Source organism: Hyla sarda, chromosome 6 (genome assembly GCF_029499605.1).
Source record: "Hyla sarda isolate aHylSar1 chromosome 6, aHylSar1.hap1, whole genome shotgun sequence".
Taxonomy (NCBI): domain Eukaryota; kingdom Metazoa; phylum Chordata; class Amphibia; order Anura; family Hylidae; genus Hyla; species Hyla sarda.
Genome location: NC_079194.1, coordinates 30608521 through 30627339, shown reverse-complemented (window position 1 = coordinate 30627339; position 18819 = coordinate 30608521). Strand labels below are relative to the sequence as shown.

The 18819-nt window shown below is 41.6% G+C and overlaps 1 protein-coding gene across 7 annotated transcripts in view; it reads right to left on the bottom strand.

Annotated features, from left to right (window-relative positions):
• COL11A1 (collagen type XI alpha 1 chain) overlaps window positions 1-18819 on the bottom strand; it is a 279532-nt gene that overhangs the window by 82704 nt on the left and 178009 nt on the right. For all 7 annotated transcript variants that reach the window (XM_056523433.1, XM_056523427.1, XM_056523431.1 and 4 more), the window contains 9 exons: window positions 18688-18741; window positions 18338-18445; window positions 15508-15561; window positions 6097-6150; window positions 4527-4571; window positions 4365-4418; window positions 3941-3985; window positions 1833-1886; window positions 1105-1158 (listed from right to left, as the gene is read on the bottom strand). In XM_056523433.1, coding sequence (XP_056379408.1) covers window positions 1105-1158; window positions 1833-1886; window positions 3941-3985; window positions 4365-4418; window positions 4527-4571; window positions 6097-6150; window positions 15508-15561; window positions 18338-18445; window positions 18688-18741 — 522 coding nt within the window. The remainder of the gene's footprint in view (window positions 1-1104; window positions 1159-1832; window positions 1887-3940; window positions 3986-4364; window positions 4419-4526; window positions 4572-6096; window positions 6151-15507; window positions 15562-18337; window positions 18446-18687; window positions 18742-18819) is intronic.

The following is an 18819-nucleotide window of genomic DNA, read 5'->3' as shown; positions in this document are numbered from 1 at the left end:
AATTAAGTTTTCCACCAGAGTACCCCTTAAAACAGATTTGTAAATTACTTTTATTAAAAAATCTTAATCCTTCCGGTACTTATCAGCTGCTGTATGCTCCACAAGAAGTTCTTGCCTTTTTAAATGTATTTTCTGTCTGATCACAGTGCTCTCTTTTGACACCTCCATCCATGTCAGGAACTGTCCAGAGTAGGAGCAAATCCCCATAGCAAACCTCTCCTGCTCTGGACAGTTCCTGACATGACCAGAGGTGTCAGCAGAGAGCACTGTGGTCAGACTAGAAATTCAAAAAGAGAAGAACTTTCTGTGGAGCATACATCAGCTGATAAGTACTGGAAGGATTAAGATTTTTTAATAGAAGTGATTTACAAATCTGTTCAACATTCTGACACCAATTGATTTAAAAAAACAAAAAAACATTTCCACTGAAGTACCCCTTTTAATTCATGTTACTCTATGTCTACTTAGCTTATCGAACATATCAAATAGTCCACAGATATGGTGATAGAATTATACAATCAGCTAGTCAGATGCCTCCCCTGACACGCACAGGGTATATATATATAGTCTAACTAGCTAAATGTATAAAGGTCTAGTCATATTAGAGATGAGCGAATTTACAGTAAATTCGATTCGTCACTAACTTCTCGGCTCGGCAGTTGATGACTTATCCTGCATAAATGACTTCAGCTTTCAGGTGCTCCGGTGGGCTGGAATAGGTGGATACATTCCTAGGAAAGAGTCTCCTAGGACTGTATCCACCTTTTCCAGCCCACCGGAGCACCGCAAAGCTGAATTAATTTATGCAGGATAAGGCATCAACTGCCGAGCCGAGAAGTTCGTGACATATCAAATTTACTGTAAGTTCGCTCATCTCTAAGTCATATCCATGGATATTTCCACAGCTGTCTGACAGCCGCCCCTCTGTAGTCAAATATTTGCTACTTGCCATAAACAGGTCCAGCCAGGTACGAGAACATGCGTTCAGTGTAGCCCGGGAAGCGTCTTCTCCTACCCGGCCACAAGTGTTTAGGGAAAGTAACGCCAGAAGGTGAAGCGGCTGTGGAACAGCTGCCAAGAAAGAGACGGACTTGGCATACTTACAGTCTCACCACGTTGTCCAGGGTGGCCAGGCAACCCGTCCTTTCCAGGAGGACCCTGAAAGACACCAAAATACAAGCCTGTTAGAATTCTAGAATTTTCAGGACCCTCAAGTCATCTATAGAATATCATTAATATGTACCACGCTCAGCTAGTCGAATATCCGGTCCATGTAATGTATCATGGCTCGATATTTACCAAACCTGGTTGGCCAAGTACTCATAGGTCGAAAATGGGGAGCTGTCAAAGAACAAATCTTGGATACATGGGGGGAGATTTATAACTACTTGTCCAGAGGAAAAGTTGCTGAGTTGCCCATAGCAACCAATCAGATCGCTTCTTTCATTTTTCACAGGCCTTTTCAAAAATGAAAGAAGTGATCTGATTGGTTGCTATGGGCAACTCAGCAACATACCTGGCTCTCCAATAAAGTAGTTCCGTTCTATGTTGGGTAAAATGTGACAACCTTAGATAGCTGTCCCTACATTGGGACATCAGGCCATGTATACTCAGCCATAGAACCCCTCTGACAGGCCATGTTATCAGTACCGTGCTCCAGTTGAGAAGATCATGGCCAGTTTTGCTACCAAAAGGCCAAAACTAAGGGTCATTTTGTCCCATGAGCTTTAACATCACGTGCTGACATAGTACATACTGTCTCTTATCCTTTATGACCGGTATAAACCTAAATCTATGTTATTTTTGCAGCTGTAAAAGGTTAATTTACTTACAGGGGGGCCTTTTGGTCCTGGGAACCCAACTGGGCCCTGTGGTCCTTGAGGTCCCTATGATGGGGAAAAAAATATTCTTGCTTAGCGACAAAACATTTAAAGTTGTCTAAAAGTCATTTAAAGAAAGTTAGTAAAAACAGCAAACAATCAATGTATGAAGGAAGGAAGATGATCGTATAGTTAACATTTCCGTATAACCACTAAAGTAAATTGTGCCCTTGACACTGCGGTAATTAGAGTAAATGAAAGATCAAAGAGCTGTAATGTTGTATCGCAATGAAGCCGACAGGAACGCTGCGCCATCCCAGGACCACGCTCTGTGGTCTGTTCTGCTCTATTACATCTCTACAAACCGTGCTCCACAGCGAGGATCGGGAAGAAGTACCGGGAAAAAGCCAAAAATACACTTTGCATATACATTACAGATCAAAGTGCAGGGGATTTGCAAGGCTAATGATCTGGAAATGTATCCGCGGGGAATTACGGGTAAACTGGTTCACCTTGTCATCTAATCGGGCCATTAAGTCGCAGAACAGCTTGTGCCGACCTACAGCATTGAATATGTAAGGGCAAATGATTCCTGTGTCAAATCCTGGGCAAGGTGTTCTATAGCCAAAAAGTGCTCCTCTGCTGTATAGCTAAGGTCCTGTTCACACCATGTCTGCTGTGTGTGTATGCTGGAAACCCAACTGGGTGTGAACATTGGGCTCTAATACCTGAGATTTTAGCCATTGTCTGGCTGGGATTTGTTGTTCGAGAGCAGTGGTCTCCAAACTGTGAACCTCCGGCTGTTGCAAAACTACAATTTCCAGTAAGTAGAAGCTGTGAATTGTAGTTTTATAACATCTGGAGGGCCAGAGTTCAGAGACCACTGTTATATGGAAAGGAATAGCATAGTAGAGACTACACCAACAGTCTAAGATTTGAATAAATTTATATATATATATATATATATATATATATCTATATATATATATATATATATATATATATATATATATATAAAATAATAATACAATAAATTATAAATATAAAAAATAATACTAATAATACAATATATATATATATATATATATATATATATATATATATATATATATATATATATAATGTGTGTATACTGTATGTGTATGTGTATATATATATATATATATATATATATAAAATAATAATACAATAAATTATAAATATAAAAAATAATACTAATAATGCAATTATATATATATATATATATATATATATATATATATATATATATATAATGTGTGTATACTGTCCTGTATTTTTTAAAATAAAAAATGTAGATTTTATTGTGCCGCATCCGACACTGCACACTGTCCTTAAAGTGGCTATGGCAGTGCTCACTGCCGGTATTTGTGACATTGCGCCACGAGGAGCGAAGCAGGAGGACTTCAGGGGGTGTCAGGAGAGCAAGAGCCTGTACCCTGATGTGGACCCTGGAGTGGGCACTAGAATGGTATCTAAACTATGGGATCAGCTTCAGTGCTTTGCTGCTTCTCTGGTGGTTTAGACAGTAAAGAACCAAAGTAGTGGAGCAGTATGGCTGGGCCGCTGGAGGCAGTATGTCTGTGGGTGCCATGTACCTATTTCTATAAATGGGGACATAGAGAAGAGGGTGCCTGTAACAATAAGGGAGCACAGAGGGAGCCTACATCTATACATGGGGGTGTACAACTATATAGAGGCAGAGAGGGGGCCAACAACTATATATGGGGGCAGTATTGGGGCCTACAACTATGTGAGGGCACAGAGGGGGGCAACAATTATATTTGTGGGCAGTATTTGGGTCTACAACTATATGGGGACACAGAAGGGGCCAACAACTATATATGAGGACCTACAACTATATGGGGGCAGAGAGGATGCCAACAACTATATATATGGGGGCACACAACTATGTAGGAGCATACAACTATATATGTGGGAGCACAATCGGTTACAGGTTACAGATTGGGCATGTTGTCCAGGCATGCTGGGAGTTGTAGGTTTGCAACATCTAGGGGGCCACAGTTTGGAGACCACTGTGCTACGCATTCAAGCATTTACAGATACTTCAAACAACCACAAAACCTCCAGGTACCACTTACCCTTTCACCAGGTGGGCCAGGAGGACCATCATTTCCTGCTGTGCCCTGTTAAAAAGAGGAAATATGTCAGGCAATGTGGAATAGAGAACATCTGTACATGTAATATTTATAGAGCACGATACTACAATGGCTGCAGTTCCCATCCCAACCAGAGGGTGGCCCCATATATACACATACAGCATAAACAACTCCTGACAGAGTATTGTAAAATCATATTTATTTCTAAGCTGGTCATCTTGTGCCACTCATCTTAGGATATGTTCAGCCAAGAGAGAAGGTAAGGATGGATATATCTATATGTATCTATATTCTTATATCTTTCCACATATATGATAAAACATTTCTAATCATAATATATGCACATAGTACAGATAATAACCCACAACAACCCAATCCATTATTATAAGAAAGCCATGATAGTTACCTTAGGACCTGGTTTTCCAGTAGGACCTCTAGGACCCCGAGCGCCCCGTGGACCCTAAGTGAGCATACAAAAAACATTTTTTTGAGGATACAATTTGATAACAGAGTTACATGAGTTTCAGGCAATCTCACATTAGCTCATATTACATGAAAGCATACTAACCGTTGGACCGCGTTGTCCCCTTGGACCTGGCTTGCCAGCAACACCCTAGTGAAACACAGATATACATGTTAATACAATACAGATAGACAGTGTGAATATGACGTCTTCTGTCTTAGTAATCAACTTGGCTCTGATGTACGTGGTATGCACTTATGAGGGGAGGACAATGCGCTCTAGTATGCTTAAAACAGTATTTGTCTACAACACCAGCAGGTGTGTACTTTTGACTGGCCTTTTACAGTATGTAGGCACTTAAGACTTTAACCTGAACAAAATGGTACACCACTTAGATGTACGAATAAGGTATGCACTTATGAGGGGAATACAATGCGCTCCAGTACTCTTAAAACAGTATTTGTCTACAACACCAGCAGGTGTGTACTTTTGGCTGGCCTTTCACAGTATCTAGGCCCCTAAAGGAGTAGTCTGGCGTGAACTTTTCTTATTTTATCAGGCAAGAGAAAGTTTGTTTTCTTTCTTTTTCAGCCCGGATAAAATAAGAAAAGTGCCCACCAGACTACTCCTTTAAGACTAACAGGAACATAATGGTACACCACTTAGATGTACGCACAGGTTACACTTAATAGAGGACAATCTGCTTTTAGTGCTCTCACCCTAACTGGCTGGCTACTATTAGCTTTTTAGTTTTTGTACACACCAGTGCTGCAGCACACAGTCGCTGTGTACTACACCCAAAATTGCACTTTCTCTCTCAATCTCACTCCCTTCCCTATCAGTGCTTCTAGGGTGGATTTGGGCTTGAGGTGAATCGCTGCTGTAAAAATGCTTTTCTGTGCAACACACACTGCTGTCTGTCCCTCTCTCTCTGTAATAGAGCGCTGATGTGACTGGCTGCAAGATGGCTGCCGATGATATAGGCCTGTGACATCACAGGGGTGGCTGGCTGCTGATAGGCTGCATGCTGCATGTGATTCAGGGCAATCCCGCCGACACTTGTTCCCGCCTTCCCAGGATTCCTTGCCCCATGTCCTCACATGTGGATCCGCCATTTTAGATGCCCTGGAGCCTGGACCGAACTAAATGGAGTTTAATGAAGGGATTTGCGCGATCGAATTGTGGCGATATTCGCATTCGTTACAAATCAAATTTTTCCTTAAATTCGAATTCGAACGAATTCGGATTCGTCAGATTCAATTCGCTCATCCCTATTAAAGACCTATGGGGAAAAAGTGTTTACATAAAAAGTACAATGCAGGCGTAAACTTCAAATGTGACCAAAATCCACTGAGTCGTCAGAAAACTTGAGGGAGTCTCTAGATTGCTAATAAATATTATAGGACCTGAAAGTGTTGCCCAACCTGCTCTAACGTTTAAGTAAAAAATTATGTAATCTCAAAAATTCAAACACAAAAACTATTTGTGCAAGGATATGTGCCCTAAGGGCACATATCCTTGCACAAATAGTTTTTGTGTTTGAATTTTTGAGATTTAAGTTGCCAGATATTGGGGTGCTATAGCATGGTCTGACGGGGACCCTTATAAATGGTTCACAGACATTTTCTTTAAAAAAAAAATTTATGTCAAAAATAATATTCTACTACATCCATACCCGAGCTCCTTTCTCGCCATTGGATCCAGCGAATCCATTGAAACCTGTCGATCCCTATGGAAACGCAAAACACAAATAAAAAGGATTAATGGGTTTAAGAACATTCAAGGAAAAAAATAAAAAGTTATCTCAACTAAAAAAGTGTTTGCAGGTATGTTATCTAAATCTGCATAGACCATAACACCATTGACTTTATACAGTCTATAAACTGAATTCTCATTCATGTTGTATACACACTGGGGGGGGGATTCATTATGCATTCGTTTTCTGTTGAAAATGTTATGCTAATCTCATTTGCAAAAACATTTGCAACTTTTTTTGGGTCCCGAGGCCGCTCTCTGCACCTCTCACCTAGTTGCCGAGACGACCATATGACACCCGACAAGTTCCGTGCACAAGCTTTTTTTCTGATGAACGGGACTTCTGCACGAAACTTTTTCTAGGTGCCGTATGGTTGCCTCTTCAATTGTACCGCCCAGCGTGAGCTGTGTCTCTACGCACCGATTCTTGCAGAACAGACGGGAGACCAACGCTGGACTTTCACTTTTGCTACATCTCCATCTCTTATGCAAGTTTATCCAGATATAGACGATTGAGAGTTAACAGTAGGACTTGGGGAGTTAACGCATCTAGGTAAGGTCCTACAACTTGGTCGGTTAAAGAGCAAGACTATCGTCGGACTTCCATCTGTTCTGCAGAGATCAGTGCGGAGAGATGCAACTCCCACTAGGTGGTACAGTTGCCTCTGCAACAGTATGACATCCAGCTAGTTCCGTGCACGAGTCCTTTTCTGGTGAACAGGAATTTTGCCTCAGCAACTATATGCTTCTTCTCTCGGCGCCGATCTTTACAGGACAGGAGACAAATGCTGGACTTACACATTAACTCTGCTCCATCTGTACCTCTTATGCAAGTCTATGCACATACAGAGTTCACAGTAGGACTTCTAATTTACAAGCTATGACTTTGATCGTTAAGGGTTGTCCTGTGAAAAATATCTTATCCCCTATCCACAATAGGGAATAAGTGTCTGAACGCGGGAGGGACCAAGTGATCTCCAAAATGGACCCTCAATTTGAGAGAGTATGCGTGCTGCAGACCGCGTACGCTTCACCAATTTGTATGGTAGCGCAACAAAGGCTCGAGTACTGTAATCCGGTATATTATGTGCTCTAATAAAAGTGCATGGAGAGTGCATTTCAGGAGATCACATACAGTCCCAGTGGTCGGACCCCCCGCGTTCAGACTCTTATCCCCTATCCTGTGTATAAGGGATAAGATATTTTTTTACTGGACACCCCCTTTGACAATCAGAGTCATAGCGCATTAGCTACCGAGTCCTTCTGTTAACGGTGGATAGGAGACAAGATATTTTTTCACCAGACAAACCCTTTAAGGCCATGTTCAGACGACGGAATTTCCGTGCCGATTTCCACTTAATAATTCCGCCGGAGATTCTGTCAAAATTTACTGCCCATAGCGGAATTTCTAGTAATGACCCGTCTTTCCTTTTTTCCGTGGCAGAATCAGGTTGAAGTCAATGGGGCTTTGAATTTCAGGAGAATTCGCTTCTGTTTTGAGAACACAGAATTCCACCGCAATTCCGCTGCAATTCTGGCAGAATTCTGCAAGTCCTTTTCTGAGCGGAATTTGTGCGGAATCACGGAGATGGTTGGCCATCTGAACATAGCCTTAGTCTATTAGTCTTAGTAAATTCCCCCATAGTGATAACAGAGGAGCTGATTGGCCCATCCCATTGTCTGATCCGAGATCCGCTTGATCTGGAGATCTACAAGGACAAAGGGGGAGATTTATCAAAACCTGTCCAGGGGAAAAGATGCTGAGTTGCCCATAGCAACCAATCAGATCGCTTCTTTCATTTTTCAGAGGCCTTTTTTCAAAAATGAAAGCAGCGATCTGATTGGTTGCTATGGGCAACTGGACAACTTTTCCTCTGGACAGGTTTTGATAAATATCCCCAATTAATATTTATTGGCGGATTGTTAATCTTTAATTTATAGAAGAGAAAAAAAACTTGAATGTGGAATCTTAAATTGTTCAATGTCATTCCCAAATTGAAGCAGTAAGCCTATGGGATCCTGTTAAAGGGGTACTCCGGTGGAATTATTATTATTATTATTTTTTTTTAATCAACTGGTGCCAGAAAGTTAAACAGTTTGTAAATGAGTTCTATTAAAAAAAATCTTTACCCTTCCAGTACTTATTAGCAGCTGTATGCTACAGAGGAAATTATTTACTTTTTGAATGTCTTTTTTTGTCTTGTCCACAGTGCTCTCTGCTGACACCTCTGTCCGTGTCAGGAACTGTCCAGAGCAGCATAGGTTGGCAAAGGGGATTTTCTCCTACTCTGGACAGTTCCTGGTACGGGCATCAGGTGTCAGCAGAGAGCACTGTGGACAAGACTAAAAAAGAAATTAAAAAAGAAAAGAGTTTCCTCTGTAGCATACAGCTACTAAAAAGTACTAGAAGGGTAAATATTTTTTAATAGAAGTCATTTACAAATCTGTTAAACTTTCTGGTACCAGTTGATTTAAAAATAAAAATGTTTTCCACCAGAGTACCCCTTTAAATAGGGTTATTAAATAGATTGGTTCATATAAGAATAGTGCAGTGTTTCCTAACCAGTGTGCCTCCAGCTGTTGCAAAACTACAACTCCCAGCGTGCCCGGACAGCCGAAGGCTGTCCGGGCATGCTAGGAGTTGTAGTTTTGCAACAGCTGGAGGCACACTGGTTGGGAAACACTGGAGAGCTGGTTGATGCGCCATCTAGAGTTGCTTTCAATGAACTGCAGACCGGCTTTGAGTACATTACATATCATCTCAAACCATATCTCTTATCCGCAGATGAGACGACCTGACCCGCACATTAAAAAAATAATCTCTTACCAGAACTTTTCAGATCCCGAAAGCATAAAAAAAAAAATAAAAGATCAGAACATTTCATCAGAATCAATGGGCGCCGCACTTAATGCTACTCCGGAAAACTCATTAACAAAGGATGGATTTTATTTTAAAGTCGAATTTGAGCTGAATGCGAATGGGAAGGCATTGAGTGAAAGCGTCCACGACGTTCAATAAGTGTTGCTGTCAAGGCGGTCGATTTATCTGCATTTTACGATAGACTTGCGCGTTCTTGGCCGAAGGATATGGGCGATGCCTCTTTACCATGCATTAGAATGTAGCGGCCGGTCATGAACTCTGCCCATATTTTTTTTTACAATTAGGGAATTAATTTAAAAAAAAAAAGATTAAAAATATTATTTAATTGAGATCAATCGTATTTAGAAGTCTATAAATGTTCATCAGTATAATAATAAAAAAAATTACGTTCTTGTTATACGACAGGATGATATGTTATGTTATCACTTGAGTGGGGGAGGGGGGTCTGATGTCTGGGGCCCCAACCAACTAAGGGTCCACAATTCTAAAAGGGGTGGTCCAGTGAAATACAACTTTGCCCCCCGCAAACTCCTGAAAAGGACCCCGGCTCTCTGAGAGGAGAATGTGCTGCAGACAGCACTCGCTCTATTCATTCTCTGTGGGAGCGCCAACCAAAGAGCTTTACTTAGGCATCTTCACCGCTCTCCCGTGGAAATGGATGAAGTGCCTGCCGTCTGTAGCACGCGCTCCTCTCAGAGAGGAGAGATCCAGTTCAGGAGATACCTACAGGATACAGTTTAAGAGATACCTACAGGATAGGGGATAAGTGTCTGATCCTGGGGGGTCCGAACACTGGTGCTCCCCCGTGATCAGACACTTATCCCCTATTCTGTGGATAGGAGGTAAGCTGTATTTTACTGGACCACCCTTTAATTCTCTGCACAGCCACTTGTCCCCTTCAGGATTGGTGGCGGTCCACCCCTTTAATTCTCTTCATAGCCAATTGGCCCCTTCAGGATTGGTGGGGGTTCACCCCTTTAATTCTCTACATAGCCAATTGGCCCCTTAATGATTGGTGGGGGTCCACCTCTTTAATACTCTACATAGCCAGTTGTCCCCTTCAGGATTAGTGGGGATCCATCCCTTTAATTCTCTACATAGCCAATTGGCCCCATCAGGATTGGTGGGGGTCCACCCCTTTAATTCTCTACATAGCCAATTGGCCCCTTCAGGATTGGTGGGGGTCCACCCCTTTAATTCTCTACATAGCCAGTTGTCCCCTTTAGGATTAGTGGGGATCCATCCCTTTAATTCTCTACATAGCCAATTGGCCCCTTCAGGATTGGTGGGGGTCCACCCCTTTAATTCTCTACATAGCCAATTGGCCCCTTCAGGATTGGTGGGGATCCACCCCTTTAATTCTCTACATAGCCAATTGGCCCCTTCAGGATTGGTGGGGGTCCACCCCTTTAATTCTCTACATAGCCAATTGGCCCCTTCAGGATTGGGGGGGGGGATCCACCCCTTTAATTCTCTACGTAGTCAATTGGCCCCTTCAGGATTGGTGGGGGTCCACCCCTTTAATTCTCTACATAGCCAATTGGCACCTTCAGGATTGATGGGGGTCCACCCCTTTAAAGCCTGCCCTATTCACTTGAATAGAGCTATGGTGCAGTGCCCCAGTACACCCAGTGGCGTATTTACCACCTCACGTAATTTCCCGATAATGACCCTCACGTAATCTCCGATAATCTGGAGACCTCGGCCTATTTTCCTCCCTGGTCCGCACATCACATGATCATCTCCAAGACTTCCCCCGAGCTTCCCTCATACACTGAAACTCACTACCCTGACACATCCGTCTCTAAGCCATCATCAATACCTATAAGAGCAACCTGAAGACCCATCTATTCAAGAAAGCCTACGACCTTCAATAATTCTGCACTATGAATGGCTACTTTATCACCTGCTCATAGATGACCTATTGTCCCCCTCACCTACTGTTTCCTTTCCCTCTCCTTGCACATTGTGAGCCCTTTCTGGTAGGGTCTTCTCCCCCTCTGTGTCAGATGGCAAGTTAAAGGGGTACTCCGCTGCTCAGCGTTTGGAACAAACTGTTCCGAACACTGGAGCCGGCGCTGGGAGCTTGTGACATCATAGCACCACCCCCTCATGATGTCATGCCCCGCCCCCTCAATGCAACTCTATGGGAGGGGGCGTGACAGCCGTCACGCCCCCTCCCATAGACTTGTATTGAGGTTGCGGGGTGTGACATCATGAGGGGGTAGGGCTATGACATCACAAGCTCCCGTCGCTGGCTCCAGCGTTTGGAACAGTTTGTTGTCCAAACGCTGAACAGCTGAGTACCCCTTTAATCTGTGTAATGCTCAATGTTCCTACATTAGTGTTATGTACTGGTACTATTCTCATATGGATAACCAAGGGCGCTATATATATAATTAATAATAACAATAATAGCTCCTAGGCCAACAAGGCCCAGGCCTAAGGCGGCAATTTAAAGGGGCGGCAGAGGAGCAGACAACTTCAAAAAGCCAACATCGTGCGCTATACCAATGCTAAAAATGCATACAAGAAAGCGTAACTATGTCTGTAAAAAAATCTCAGTAAAGGCTGCATTCACACCACGTTTTTGCAATACAGTTCCCGTATAAGTTTTCTATGTGAAAACCGTACGGAACCGCATTGGAAAACGCATGCATTGACTCTCCATTGAAAACCGTATACCAAAAGATGCATCCGGTTGTGTCCGTTTTGCATCCCGTACGGTTTTGTCAGGTTTTTTCCCTGAACCCAAAACCGTAGCCTACCACGGTTTTAGGGCCGGTTGAAAAACTGTATTAAACCGTATTTTTTATTTTTTTTTAACATGGGAGTCAATGGGAACCGTACAGAACCGTATGTGCATACAGTTCCATCCAGTTTTCACCATACAGTTTTTGACTTTGCACAGTTTTTTTTTCTTGGAATTTCAATCAAACAAGTAAAACTTTATTCAAAATGGAGTGAAAAGTTAAAAATGTATACGTTTGGATGTCATTTTTCAAACCGTATACGGTTTTTAACTGTGTACGGGTTAAAATTTGTACACACGTTTTGATACAGTTTAGTCAGGTTTTGAGGAATCTGTTTTTCCTCAAAAACCTGATACGGGAACTGTATTGCAAAAACGTGGATCAGAAAATGCTAACTGATGGTGACGCCTGCACTTTACTTCCAAAAGAACAGCTACAGTGCCCGACTCTTGTTTTCAAAGCCCCCCCGAAGACTAAGATGGCAAAACATGTAGAGGCAGGAATGCACTTTATCCAACTCATCTCCTCTTCTTGCAATAATTGAAGCAGCAAATTAAGCTTCGGGGACAAAAGAGGAAAGTGGCCGACATGGGAGAAGGAAGGGGCTTTGTTCTCGAGTAAGAACATGATTGCGGCGCGGCAGAACGGATTTCCAGCCTGTTGCTTTATGTAAAACAGAAGCATCTGGAACAAACCCCTCCCGATACGCACATCTTGTTTGTTCAATAGCAAAACGGCAGAAAAGACTTTGATCTCAGGATGTGGCAGAAAAAAAAATCTCTGCAGACTATTGAAGAACAGACGCGGGAACGGGAAGCGATCGATGTGACAGTCGTGGTGGAAATAAGGCAGATTTGCAGTGGGTCAGGTGGTCGTACGAATAGAGAGGGGAACGAATGGGGACATGTGGTACTCGGAGTCACATAATGCGGCAAAAAAACATCATGATGTTCACAGGAGAAGTCTCGCGTTGCACCGCTGGGAATTTTCGTTCTATTCAACATGAACTTTTATTTATTTATTTATTTTTATTTTATTTTAATATATTTTTTTTTTTTTTTAAAGAAGCAAACTTATCCAGTTCACCCTTCTTCCCCATCCATGACTCGGACGGTGCAGGGTAATACCCAATAGTATAGAACAGTGGTCTTCAACCTGCGGACCTCCAGATGTTGCAAAACTACAACTCCCAGCATGCCCGGACAGCCGTTGGCTGTCCGGGCATGCTGGGAGTTGTAGTTTTGCAACATCTGGAGGTCCGCAGGTTGAAGACCACTGGTATAGAAAGAACAGGAATGTCCAGCGCAGTATGTGCAACTTAGACTTTATCCTTTAAAGGGGTACTCCGGTGAAAAACTATATATATATATTTTTTTTTTTAAATCAGCTGGTGACTTTATTACTTATATTACTTCTATTAAAAAATCTTAATCCTTCCAGTATGTATTAGCTGCTGAATACTAGAGATGAGCGAACTTACAGTAAATTCGATTTGTCACGAACTTCTCAGCTCGGCGGTTGCTGACTTTTCCTGCATAAATTAGTTCAGCTTTCCGGTGCTCCGGTGGGCTGGAAAAGGTGGATACAGTCCTAGGAAAGAGTCTCCTAGGAATGTATCCACCTTTTCCAGCCCACGGGAGCACCTGAAAGCTAAACTAATTTATGCAGGAAAAGTCATCAACCGCCGAGCCGAGAAGTTCGTGATGAATCAAATTTACTGTAAGTTCGCTCATCTCTACTGAATACTACAGCGGAAATTATTTTCCGTTTGAAACACAGAGCTGTCTGCTGACATCATGACCACAGTGCTCTCTGCTGACGTCTCTGTCCATTTTAGGAATTGTCCAGAGTAAAAGGAAATCCCCATAGCAAACATATGCTGCTCTGGACAGTTCCTAAAATGGACAGAGATGTCAGCAGAGAGCACTGTGCTCATGATGTCAGCAGAGAGCTCTGTGTTTCAAAAAGAAAAGAATTTCCGCTGTAGTATTCAGCAGCTAATAAGTACAGGAAGGATTAAGATTTTTTTAATAGAAGTAATTTACAAATCTGTTTAACTTTCTGGCACCAGTTGATTTAAAAAAAAAAAAAAAAGTTTTTCTCCGGAGTTCCCCTTTAAAGTCAATATCAGAAAATGGCAATAAACATGTACATGATGAAGGATGTACATTGCACCTGAAACGTGTCACATGTTTCTTGCCACTTCCTCATCTTGGCTTTAAAGAATAAAGTCTTGAAGTTGCATGTTCTGCGCTGGATATTCCTGTTTCTTCTATAATTTGCCATGTTTTGCCATTTTGAGCTGAGGGTAGATTTGTTGCGGACATTTCATCAATCGGAAACAAGTTTCATTCATCTGAATAGGGATGTTAGTGCAGAAAGCTTATGGGTTTTGCAAGTCACCTTCAGATGAATGGGACAACAAGTACGATTTCCAAAATTACCGCATGTGGAGACTATGGGGGAGATTTATCAAAACCTGTCCAGAGGAAAAGTTGCCCAGTTGCCCATAGCAACCAATCAGATCACTTCTTTCATTTTGCAGAGGCCTTGTTAAAAGTGAAAGAAGCGATCTGATTGGTTGCTATGGACAACTCAGCAACTTTTCTCTGGACAGGTTTTGATAAATCTCCCTCCATGGCGTTATCTTTTCACTGAAATCTAGTGTTGCTTGCGAATATTCGCAATTCAAATTTTATTTGCGAATATAGCACTATATATTCGTAATTACGAATATTCTTTTTTTATTTTTCTTTTTTTTTTCACAGTACACATCACAGTGATCACCCCTCTCTTCTTCCAGCTTGTGTGGTGTAAAGAAGGCTCTAATACTACTGTGTGAGACTGGCCTGCGAATTTTCGGTTATGCTAATTTCCGCATATGCTAATTTTCGCATACGCGAATATTACGAATATGCGAATTTAGCGAATATATGACGAATATTCGTCCATATATTCGCGAAATATAGCAAATTTGAATATGGCCTATGCCGCTCAACACTACTGAAATCTCTCCATAGACGTCTATAGGAGAATCAAATAGCCATTAAAAACGCAATGTGGGTTTTACAACATTGTTTACACTGGAATCTTTTCTGGCATTTATTTTTTTGTCTTTAATTAAAAGTTTTTTTTTTTTTTTTTTTTAAAGGGAGACAAGTGTTCAACAAAGGCAAAAAACACCAAAAAGAAAAAAAAAAAGGCTAAAACGAAGGAAAATGCAGTGGCGGCAGTTTTCTGGTGTTTTCACCTACATTTTTTCCAGGGAAAAAAAAAAAAAAAGGGGCAAAAAGCCAGTTGCCATTCCACATGCCCGACCCTTCTCTGCCACTACTTCATCTATTGGGGGAAAGTTATAACACCCCCATAAACATTAGACATTCAGCCATTCCCTAAAATGAGCGGGTCCAGATGATGGTGGCCTCTAAGGACTCATGCATAGGACTATATTTCACATTGGTTCTCTACTAGTTTTATACAACATTTATTATTATTATTATTTTTTTTTTTATCCAATGCATGCCATATTACTGAGATAGTTAAAGAATATAGTGCTATATGGTTTCATGCTACCATTAAGAACTGGAGGGTAACTGTACAGGCTCCGTCCTGTTTTCATGAGTTCTGATGGGTCCTCGTGTCATTTATCTGATGTTCAAATGAGGAAATCCTAAGTAACTCCAGTGTAATTTCTTACCTTTGGACCCTGTCTTCCTGGGTATCCGGGCAATCCTGGTACACCGAGCTTGCCCTAAGGTAAAATAAATAAATAAATCACAACTTATTGCATACTGTTTGTTTATTTGAAAATCTTAATAAAAAACTGTACTATTATAGAACTTACAAAAATAAAACAAATAAATAATAAATAAATAAAATAAATAAATAAATACATTTAAAAAAGCAAATATTGATCTAATCACATAGATAGATAGATAGATATTGTTATAAATTCTATCATCTATATATATATAATTTTTATGTCTATCCTAATTTGTTCTTTAATAACTTTATTCAAAATTTCCAAAAGAGCTAATTGAAATGAATGGGTTTTCTCCTATAATTATCGGCCCAGACAAATACTTTTATTCCTTTAAGAAAGAAGTCAAAAAACTTTACAAGCGGACAATAATCTGTTTCCCATAAAAGCCCAAAGCCCCATTCCTGTGTATCGTTCCCACAAGTGACTCTTGTACATGTTTGATGTAGGCGCTAAAATATTTACTTATTAATGTTTGATGCCGACATGAAAACAAGCGCAGATGTGTTGGATCCCCCATACGCAGGGCTGGTGCTGACCATCCATAAAGCCATTTACCATTCTAGATCTAAGCAAAGGAAACATTTCAGGCTTCAGGTCATTTCCAGAATTACCCTAACACAGGGGTGACAGACTGAGACTGCTGCCCTAACAGAATTGTATTGTGAACATAGTCCAAAATAAGGACCAAGCACTCACAAGTAACAACAATTGCGCTCTGCACTCCCAACAATAGAATGAAAATGCCCCAAAACAACTATCTTCATAAACTTCACTATTATTTTTATATTTTATCCTAAAAGTAACTAAGAATAATTCACATAAGTTACATTTTATATCCACCTGTTATGTATAAGTTAAAGGGGTACTCCATTGCTAGACATCTTATCCCCTATCCAAAGGACCCCCGTGATCTCCGTGCAGATACCCGGTGTTCTGAACATTATGTTCAGAATGCTGGGTTTGGGCGGCCGTGGTCGTGATATCATGCCACGCCCCCTTGTGATGTTACGACCACGGCCACCCAAACCCAGCGTTCTGAACATAATATTCAAAACGCTGATTGTCTGCAAGGAGATCGCAGGGGAGGAGGGGGCTTCGATCAGACATCTTATACCCTATCCTTTCATTTGGGAATAAGATGTTTAGCAAAGGAGTACCCCTTTAATGGAAAGTCTGAAGGCAATTGCTTATAATAGTTTACAAAGACTATGTTCAAGCAAAGGGTTTTTCGAGCTTAAGAAAGAGAGCAGTCCCCCGTAAGTCCCCCAGGAGGCGCTACCAGACACCAGTCAGTGCATGCACTTCAGTAATACAGGTAAAGAGTACAGAACATGTAATACCTCCCTGTACTGTAGGGGGCGCTACCAGACACCAGTCAGTGCATACACTTCAGTAATACAGGTAAAGAGTACAGAACATGTGATACCTCCCTGTACTGTAGGGGGCCCTACCAAACACCAGTCAGTGCATACACTTCAGTAATTGAGGTAAAGAGTACAGAACAAATAATACCTCCCTGTACTGTAGGGGGCGCTACTAGACACCAGTCAGTGCATGCACTTCAGTAATACAGTTAAAGTGTAGTACATAACATGTAATACCTCCCTGTACTGTAGGGGGCGCTACCAGACACCAGTCAGTGCATGCACTTCAGTAATACAGGTAAAGAGTACAGAACATGTAATACCTCCCTGTACTGTAGGGGGCGCTACCAGACACCAGTCAGTGCCTGCACTTCAGTAATATAGGTAAAGAGTAGTACAGAACATGTAATACCTCCCTGTACTGTAGGGGGCGCTACCAGACACCAGTCAGTGCATGCACTTCAGTAATACAGGTAAAGTGTACAGAACATGTAATACCTCCCTGTACTGTAGGGGGCGCTACCAGACACCAGTCAGTGCCTGCACTTCAGTAATATAGGTAAAGAGTAGTACAGAACATGTAATACCTCCCTGTACTGTAGGGGGCGCTACCAGACACCAGTCAGTGCATGCACTTCAGTAATGCAGGTAAAGAGTAGTACAGAACATGTAATACCTCCCTGTAGTGTAGGGGGCGCTACTAGACACCAGTCAGTGCATACACTTCAGTAATACAGTTAAAGTGTAGTACATAGCATGTAATACCTCCCTGTACTGTAGGGGGCACTACCAGACACCAGTCAGTGCATGCACTTCAGTAATATTGGTAAAGAGTAGTACAGAACATGTAATACCTCCCTGTACTGTAGGGGGGCGCTACCAGACACCAGTCAGTGCATACACTTCAGTAATACAGGTAAAGACTAGTACAGAACATGTAATACCTCCCTGTATTGTAGGGGGCGCTACCAGAAACCAGTCAGTGCATGCACTTCAGTAATACAGGGGTTTAACCAGTGAATGTCCATTCTGATTGGTCAGATCTTCAGCCATTGACACAGATCTGGTATATCTGTACATTATATGTTTAATCTGGTTTCAAGTTACAATTGTCCAGAAAAGACCGTTGTATGTTGAAACCATTGTAACCTGAGGCCATTGTAAGTTGAGGGATTAGTGTATATATAAAGCAGTGAAGTGTATCATGAAACCCTCACCAGGCTGCAATTCATATACCAACCACTAGGTGGTCACATACAGAAACACACAGCATAAACAACTTCCGGTAGAACCACTCATCTTAGGATAGGTCAAGGAAAGAGGAAATGTAAGGAAGGACTCTGTATCGGCTAAAGTTATTTTTCTACATTTAATGTATGATGTAATATAGACAACTTTACCTTTTCTCCAGCAGGACCTGAAGGCCCAGAGTCTCCATTTGGACCAGATCTTCCTTTAGGACCTTCAGGACCATCTTCTCCTCTTGGACCTAGAGGACCAACCTCTCCCTGTAAAAAAGGAACAAACACAACCATATTCATTTCAGCTTCAAAGATGCTAAAATTCTAAATAAACTCTTCATGTGACTAGAGATTCTCCCGGATTTGATATATTCCTACGCTTTCATGTAGTAAACTATGTGACTGCCAAGGTAGAGAATGAAAGAACGGCGCCATTCACATAGTCGGAAAAAAAAAAAGTTATTTTTAGAGGTAAAAGAGAATTTTATGTGAAATACTGAAATACTCACCCTGTCGCCTTTCAGTCCCATGTCACCCTTAAATCCTGGGAACCCATCTTCTCCCTAAAATGTAAGCACATAAACATCAAAAACACTGAATTAAATGTTTACACAACAATCAGCATCAATTACAATTGCAAA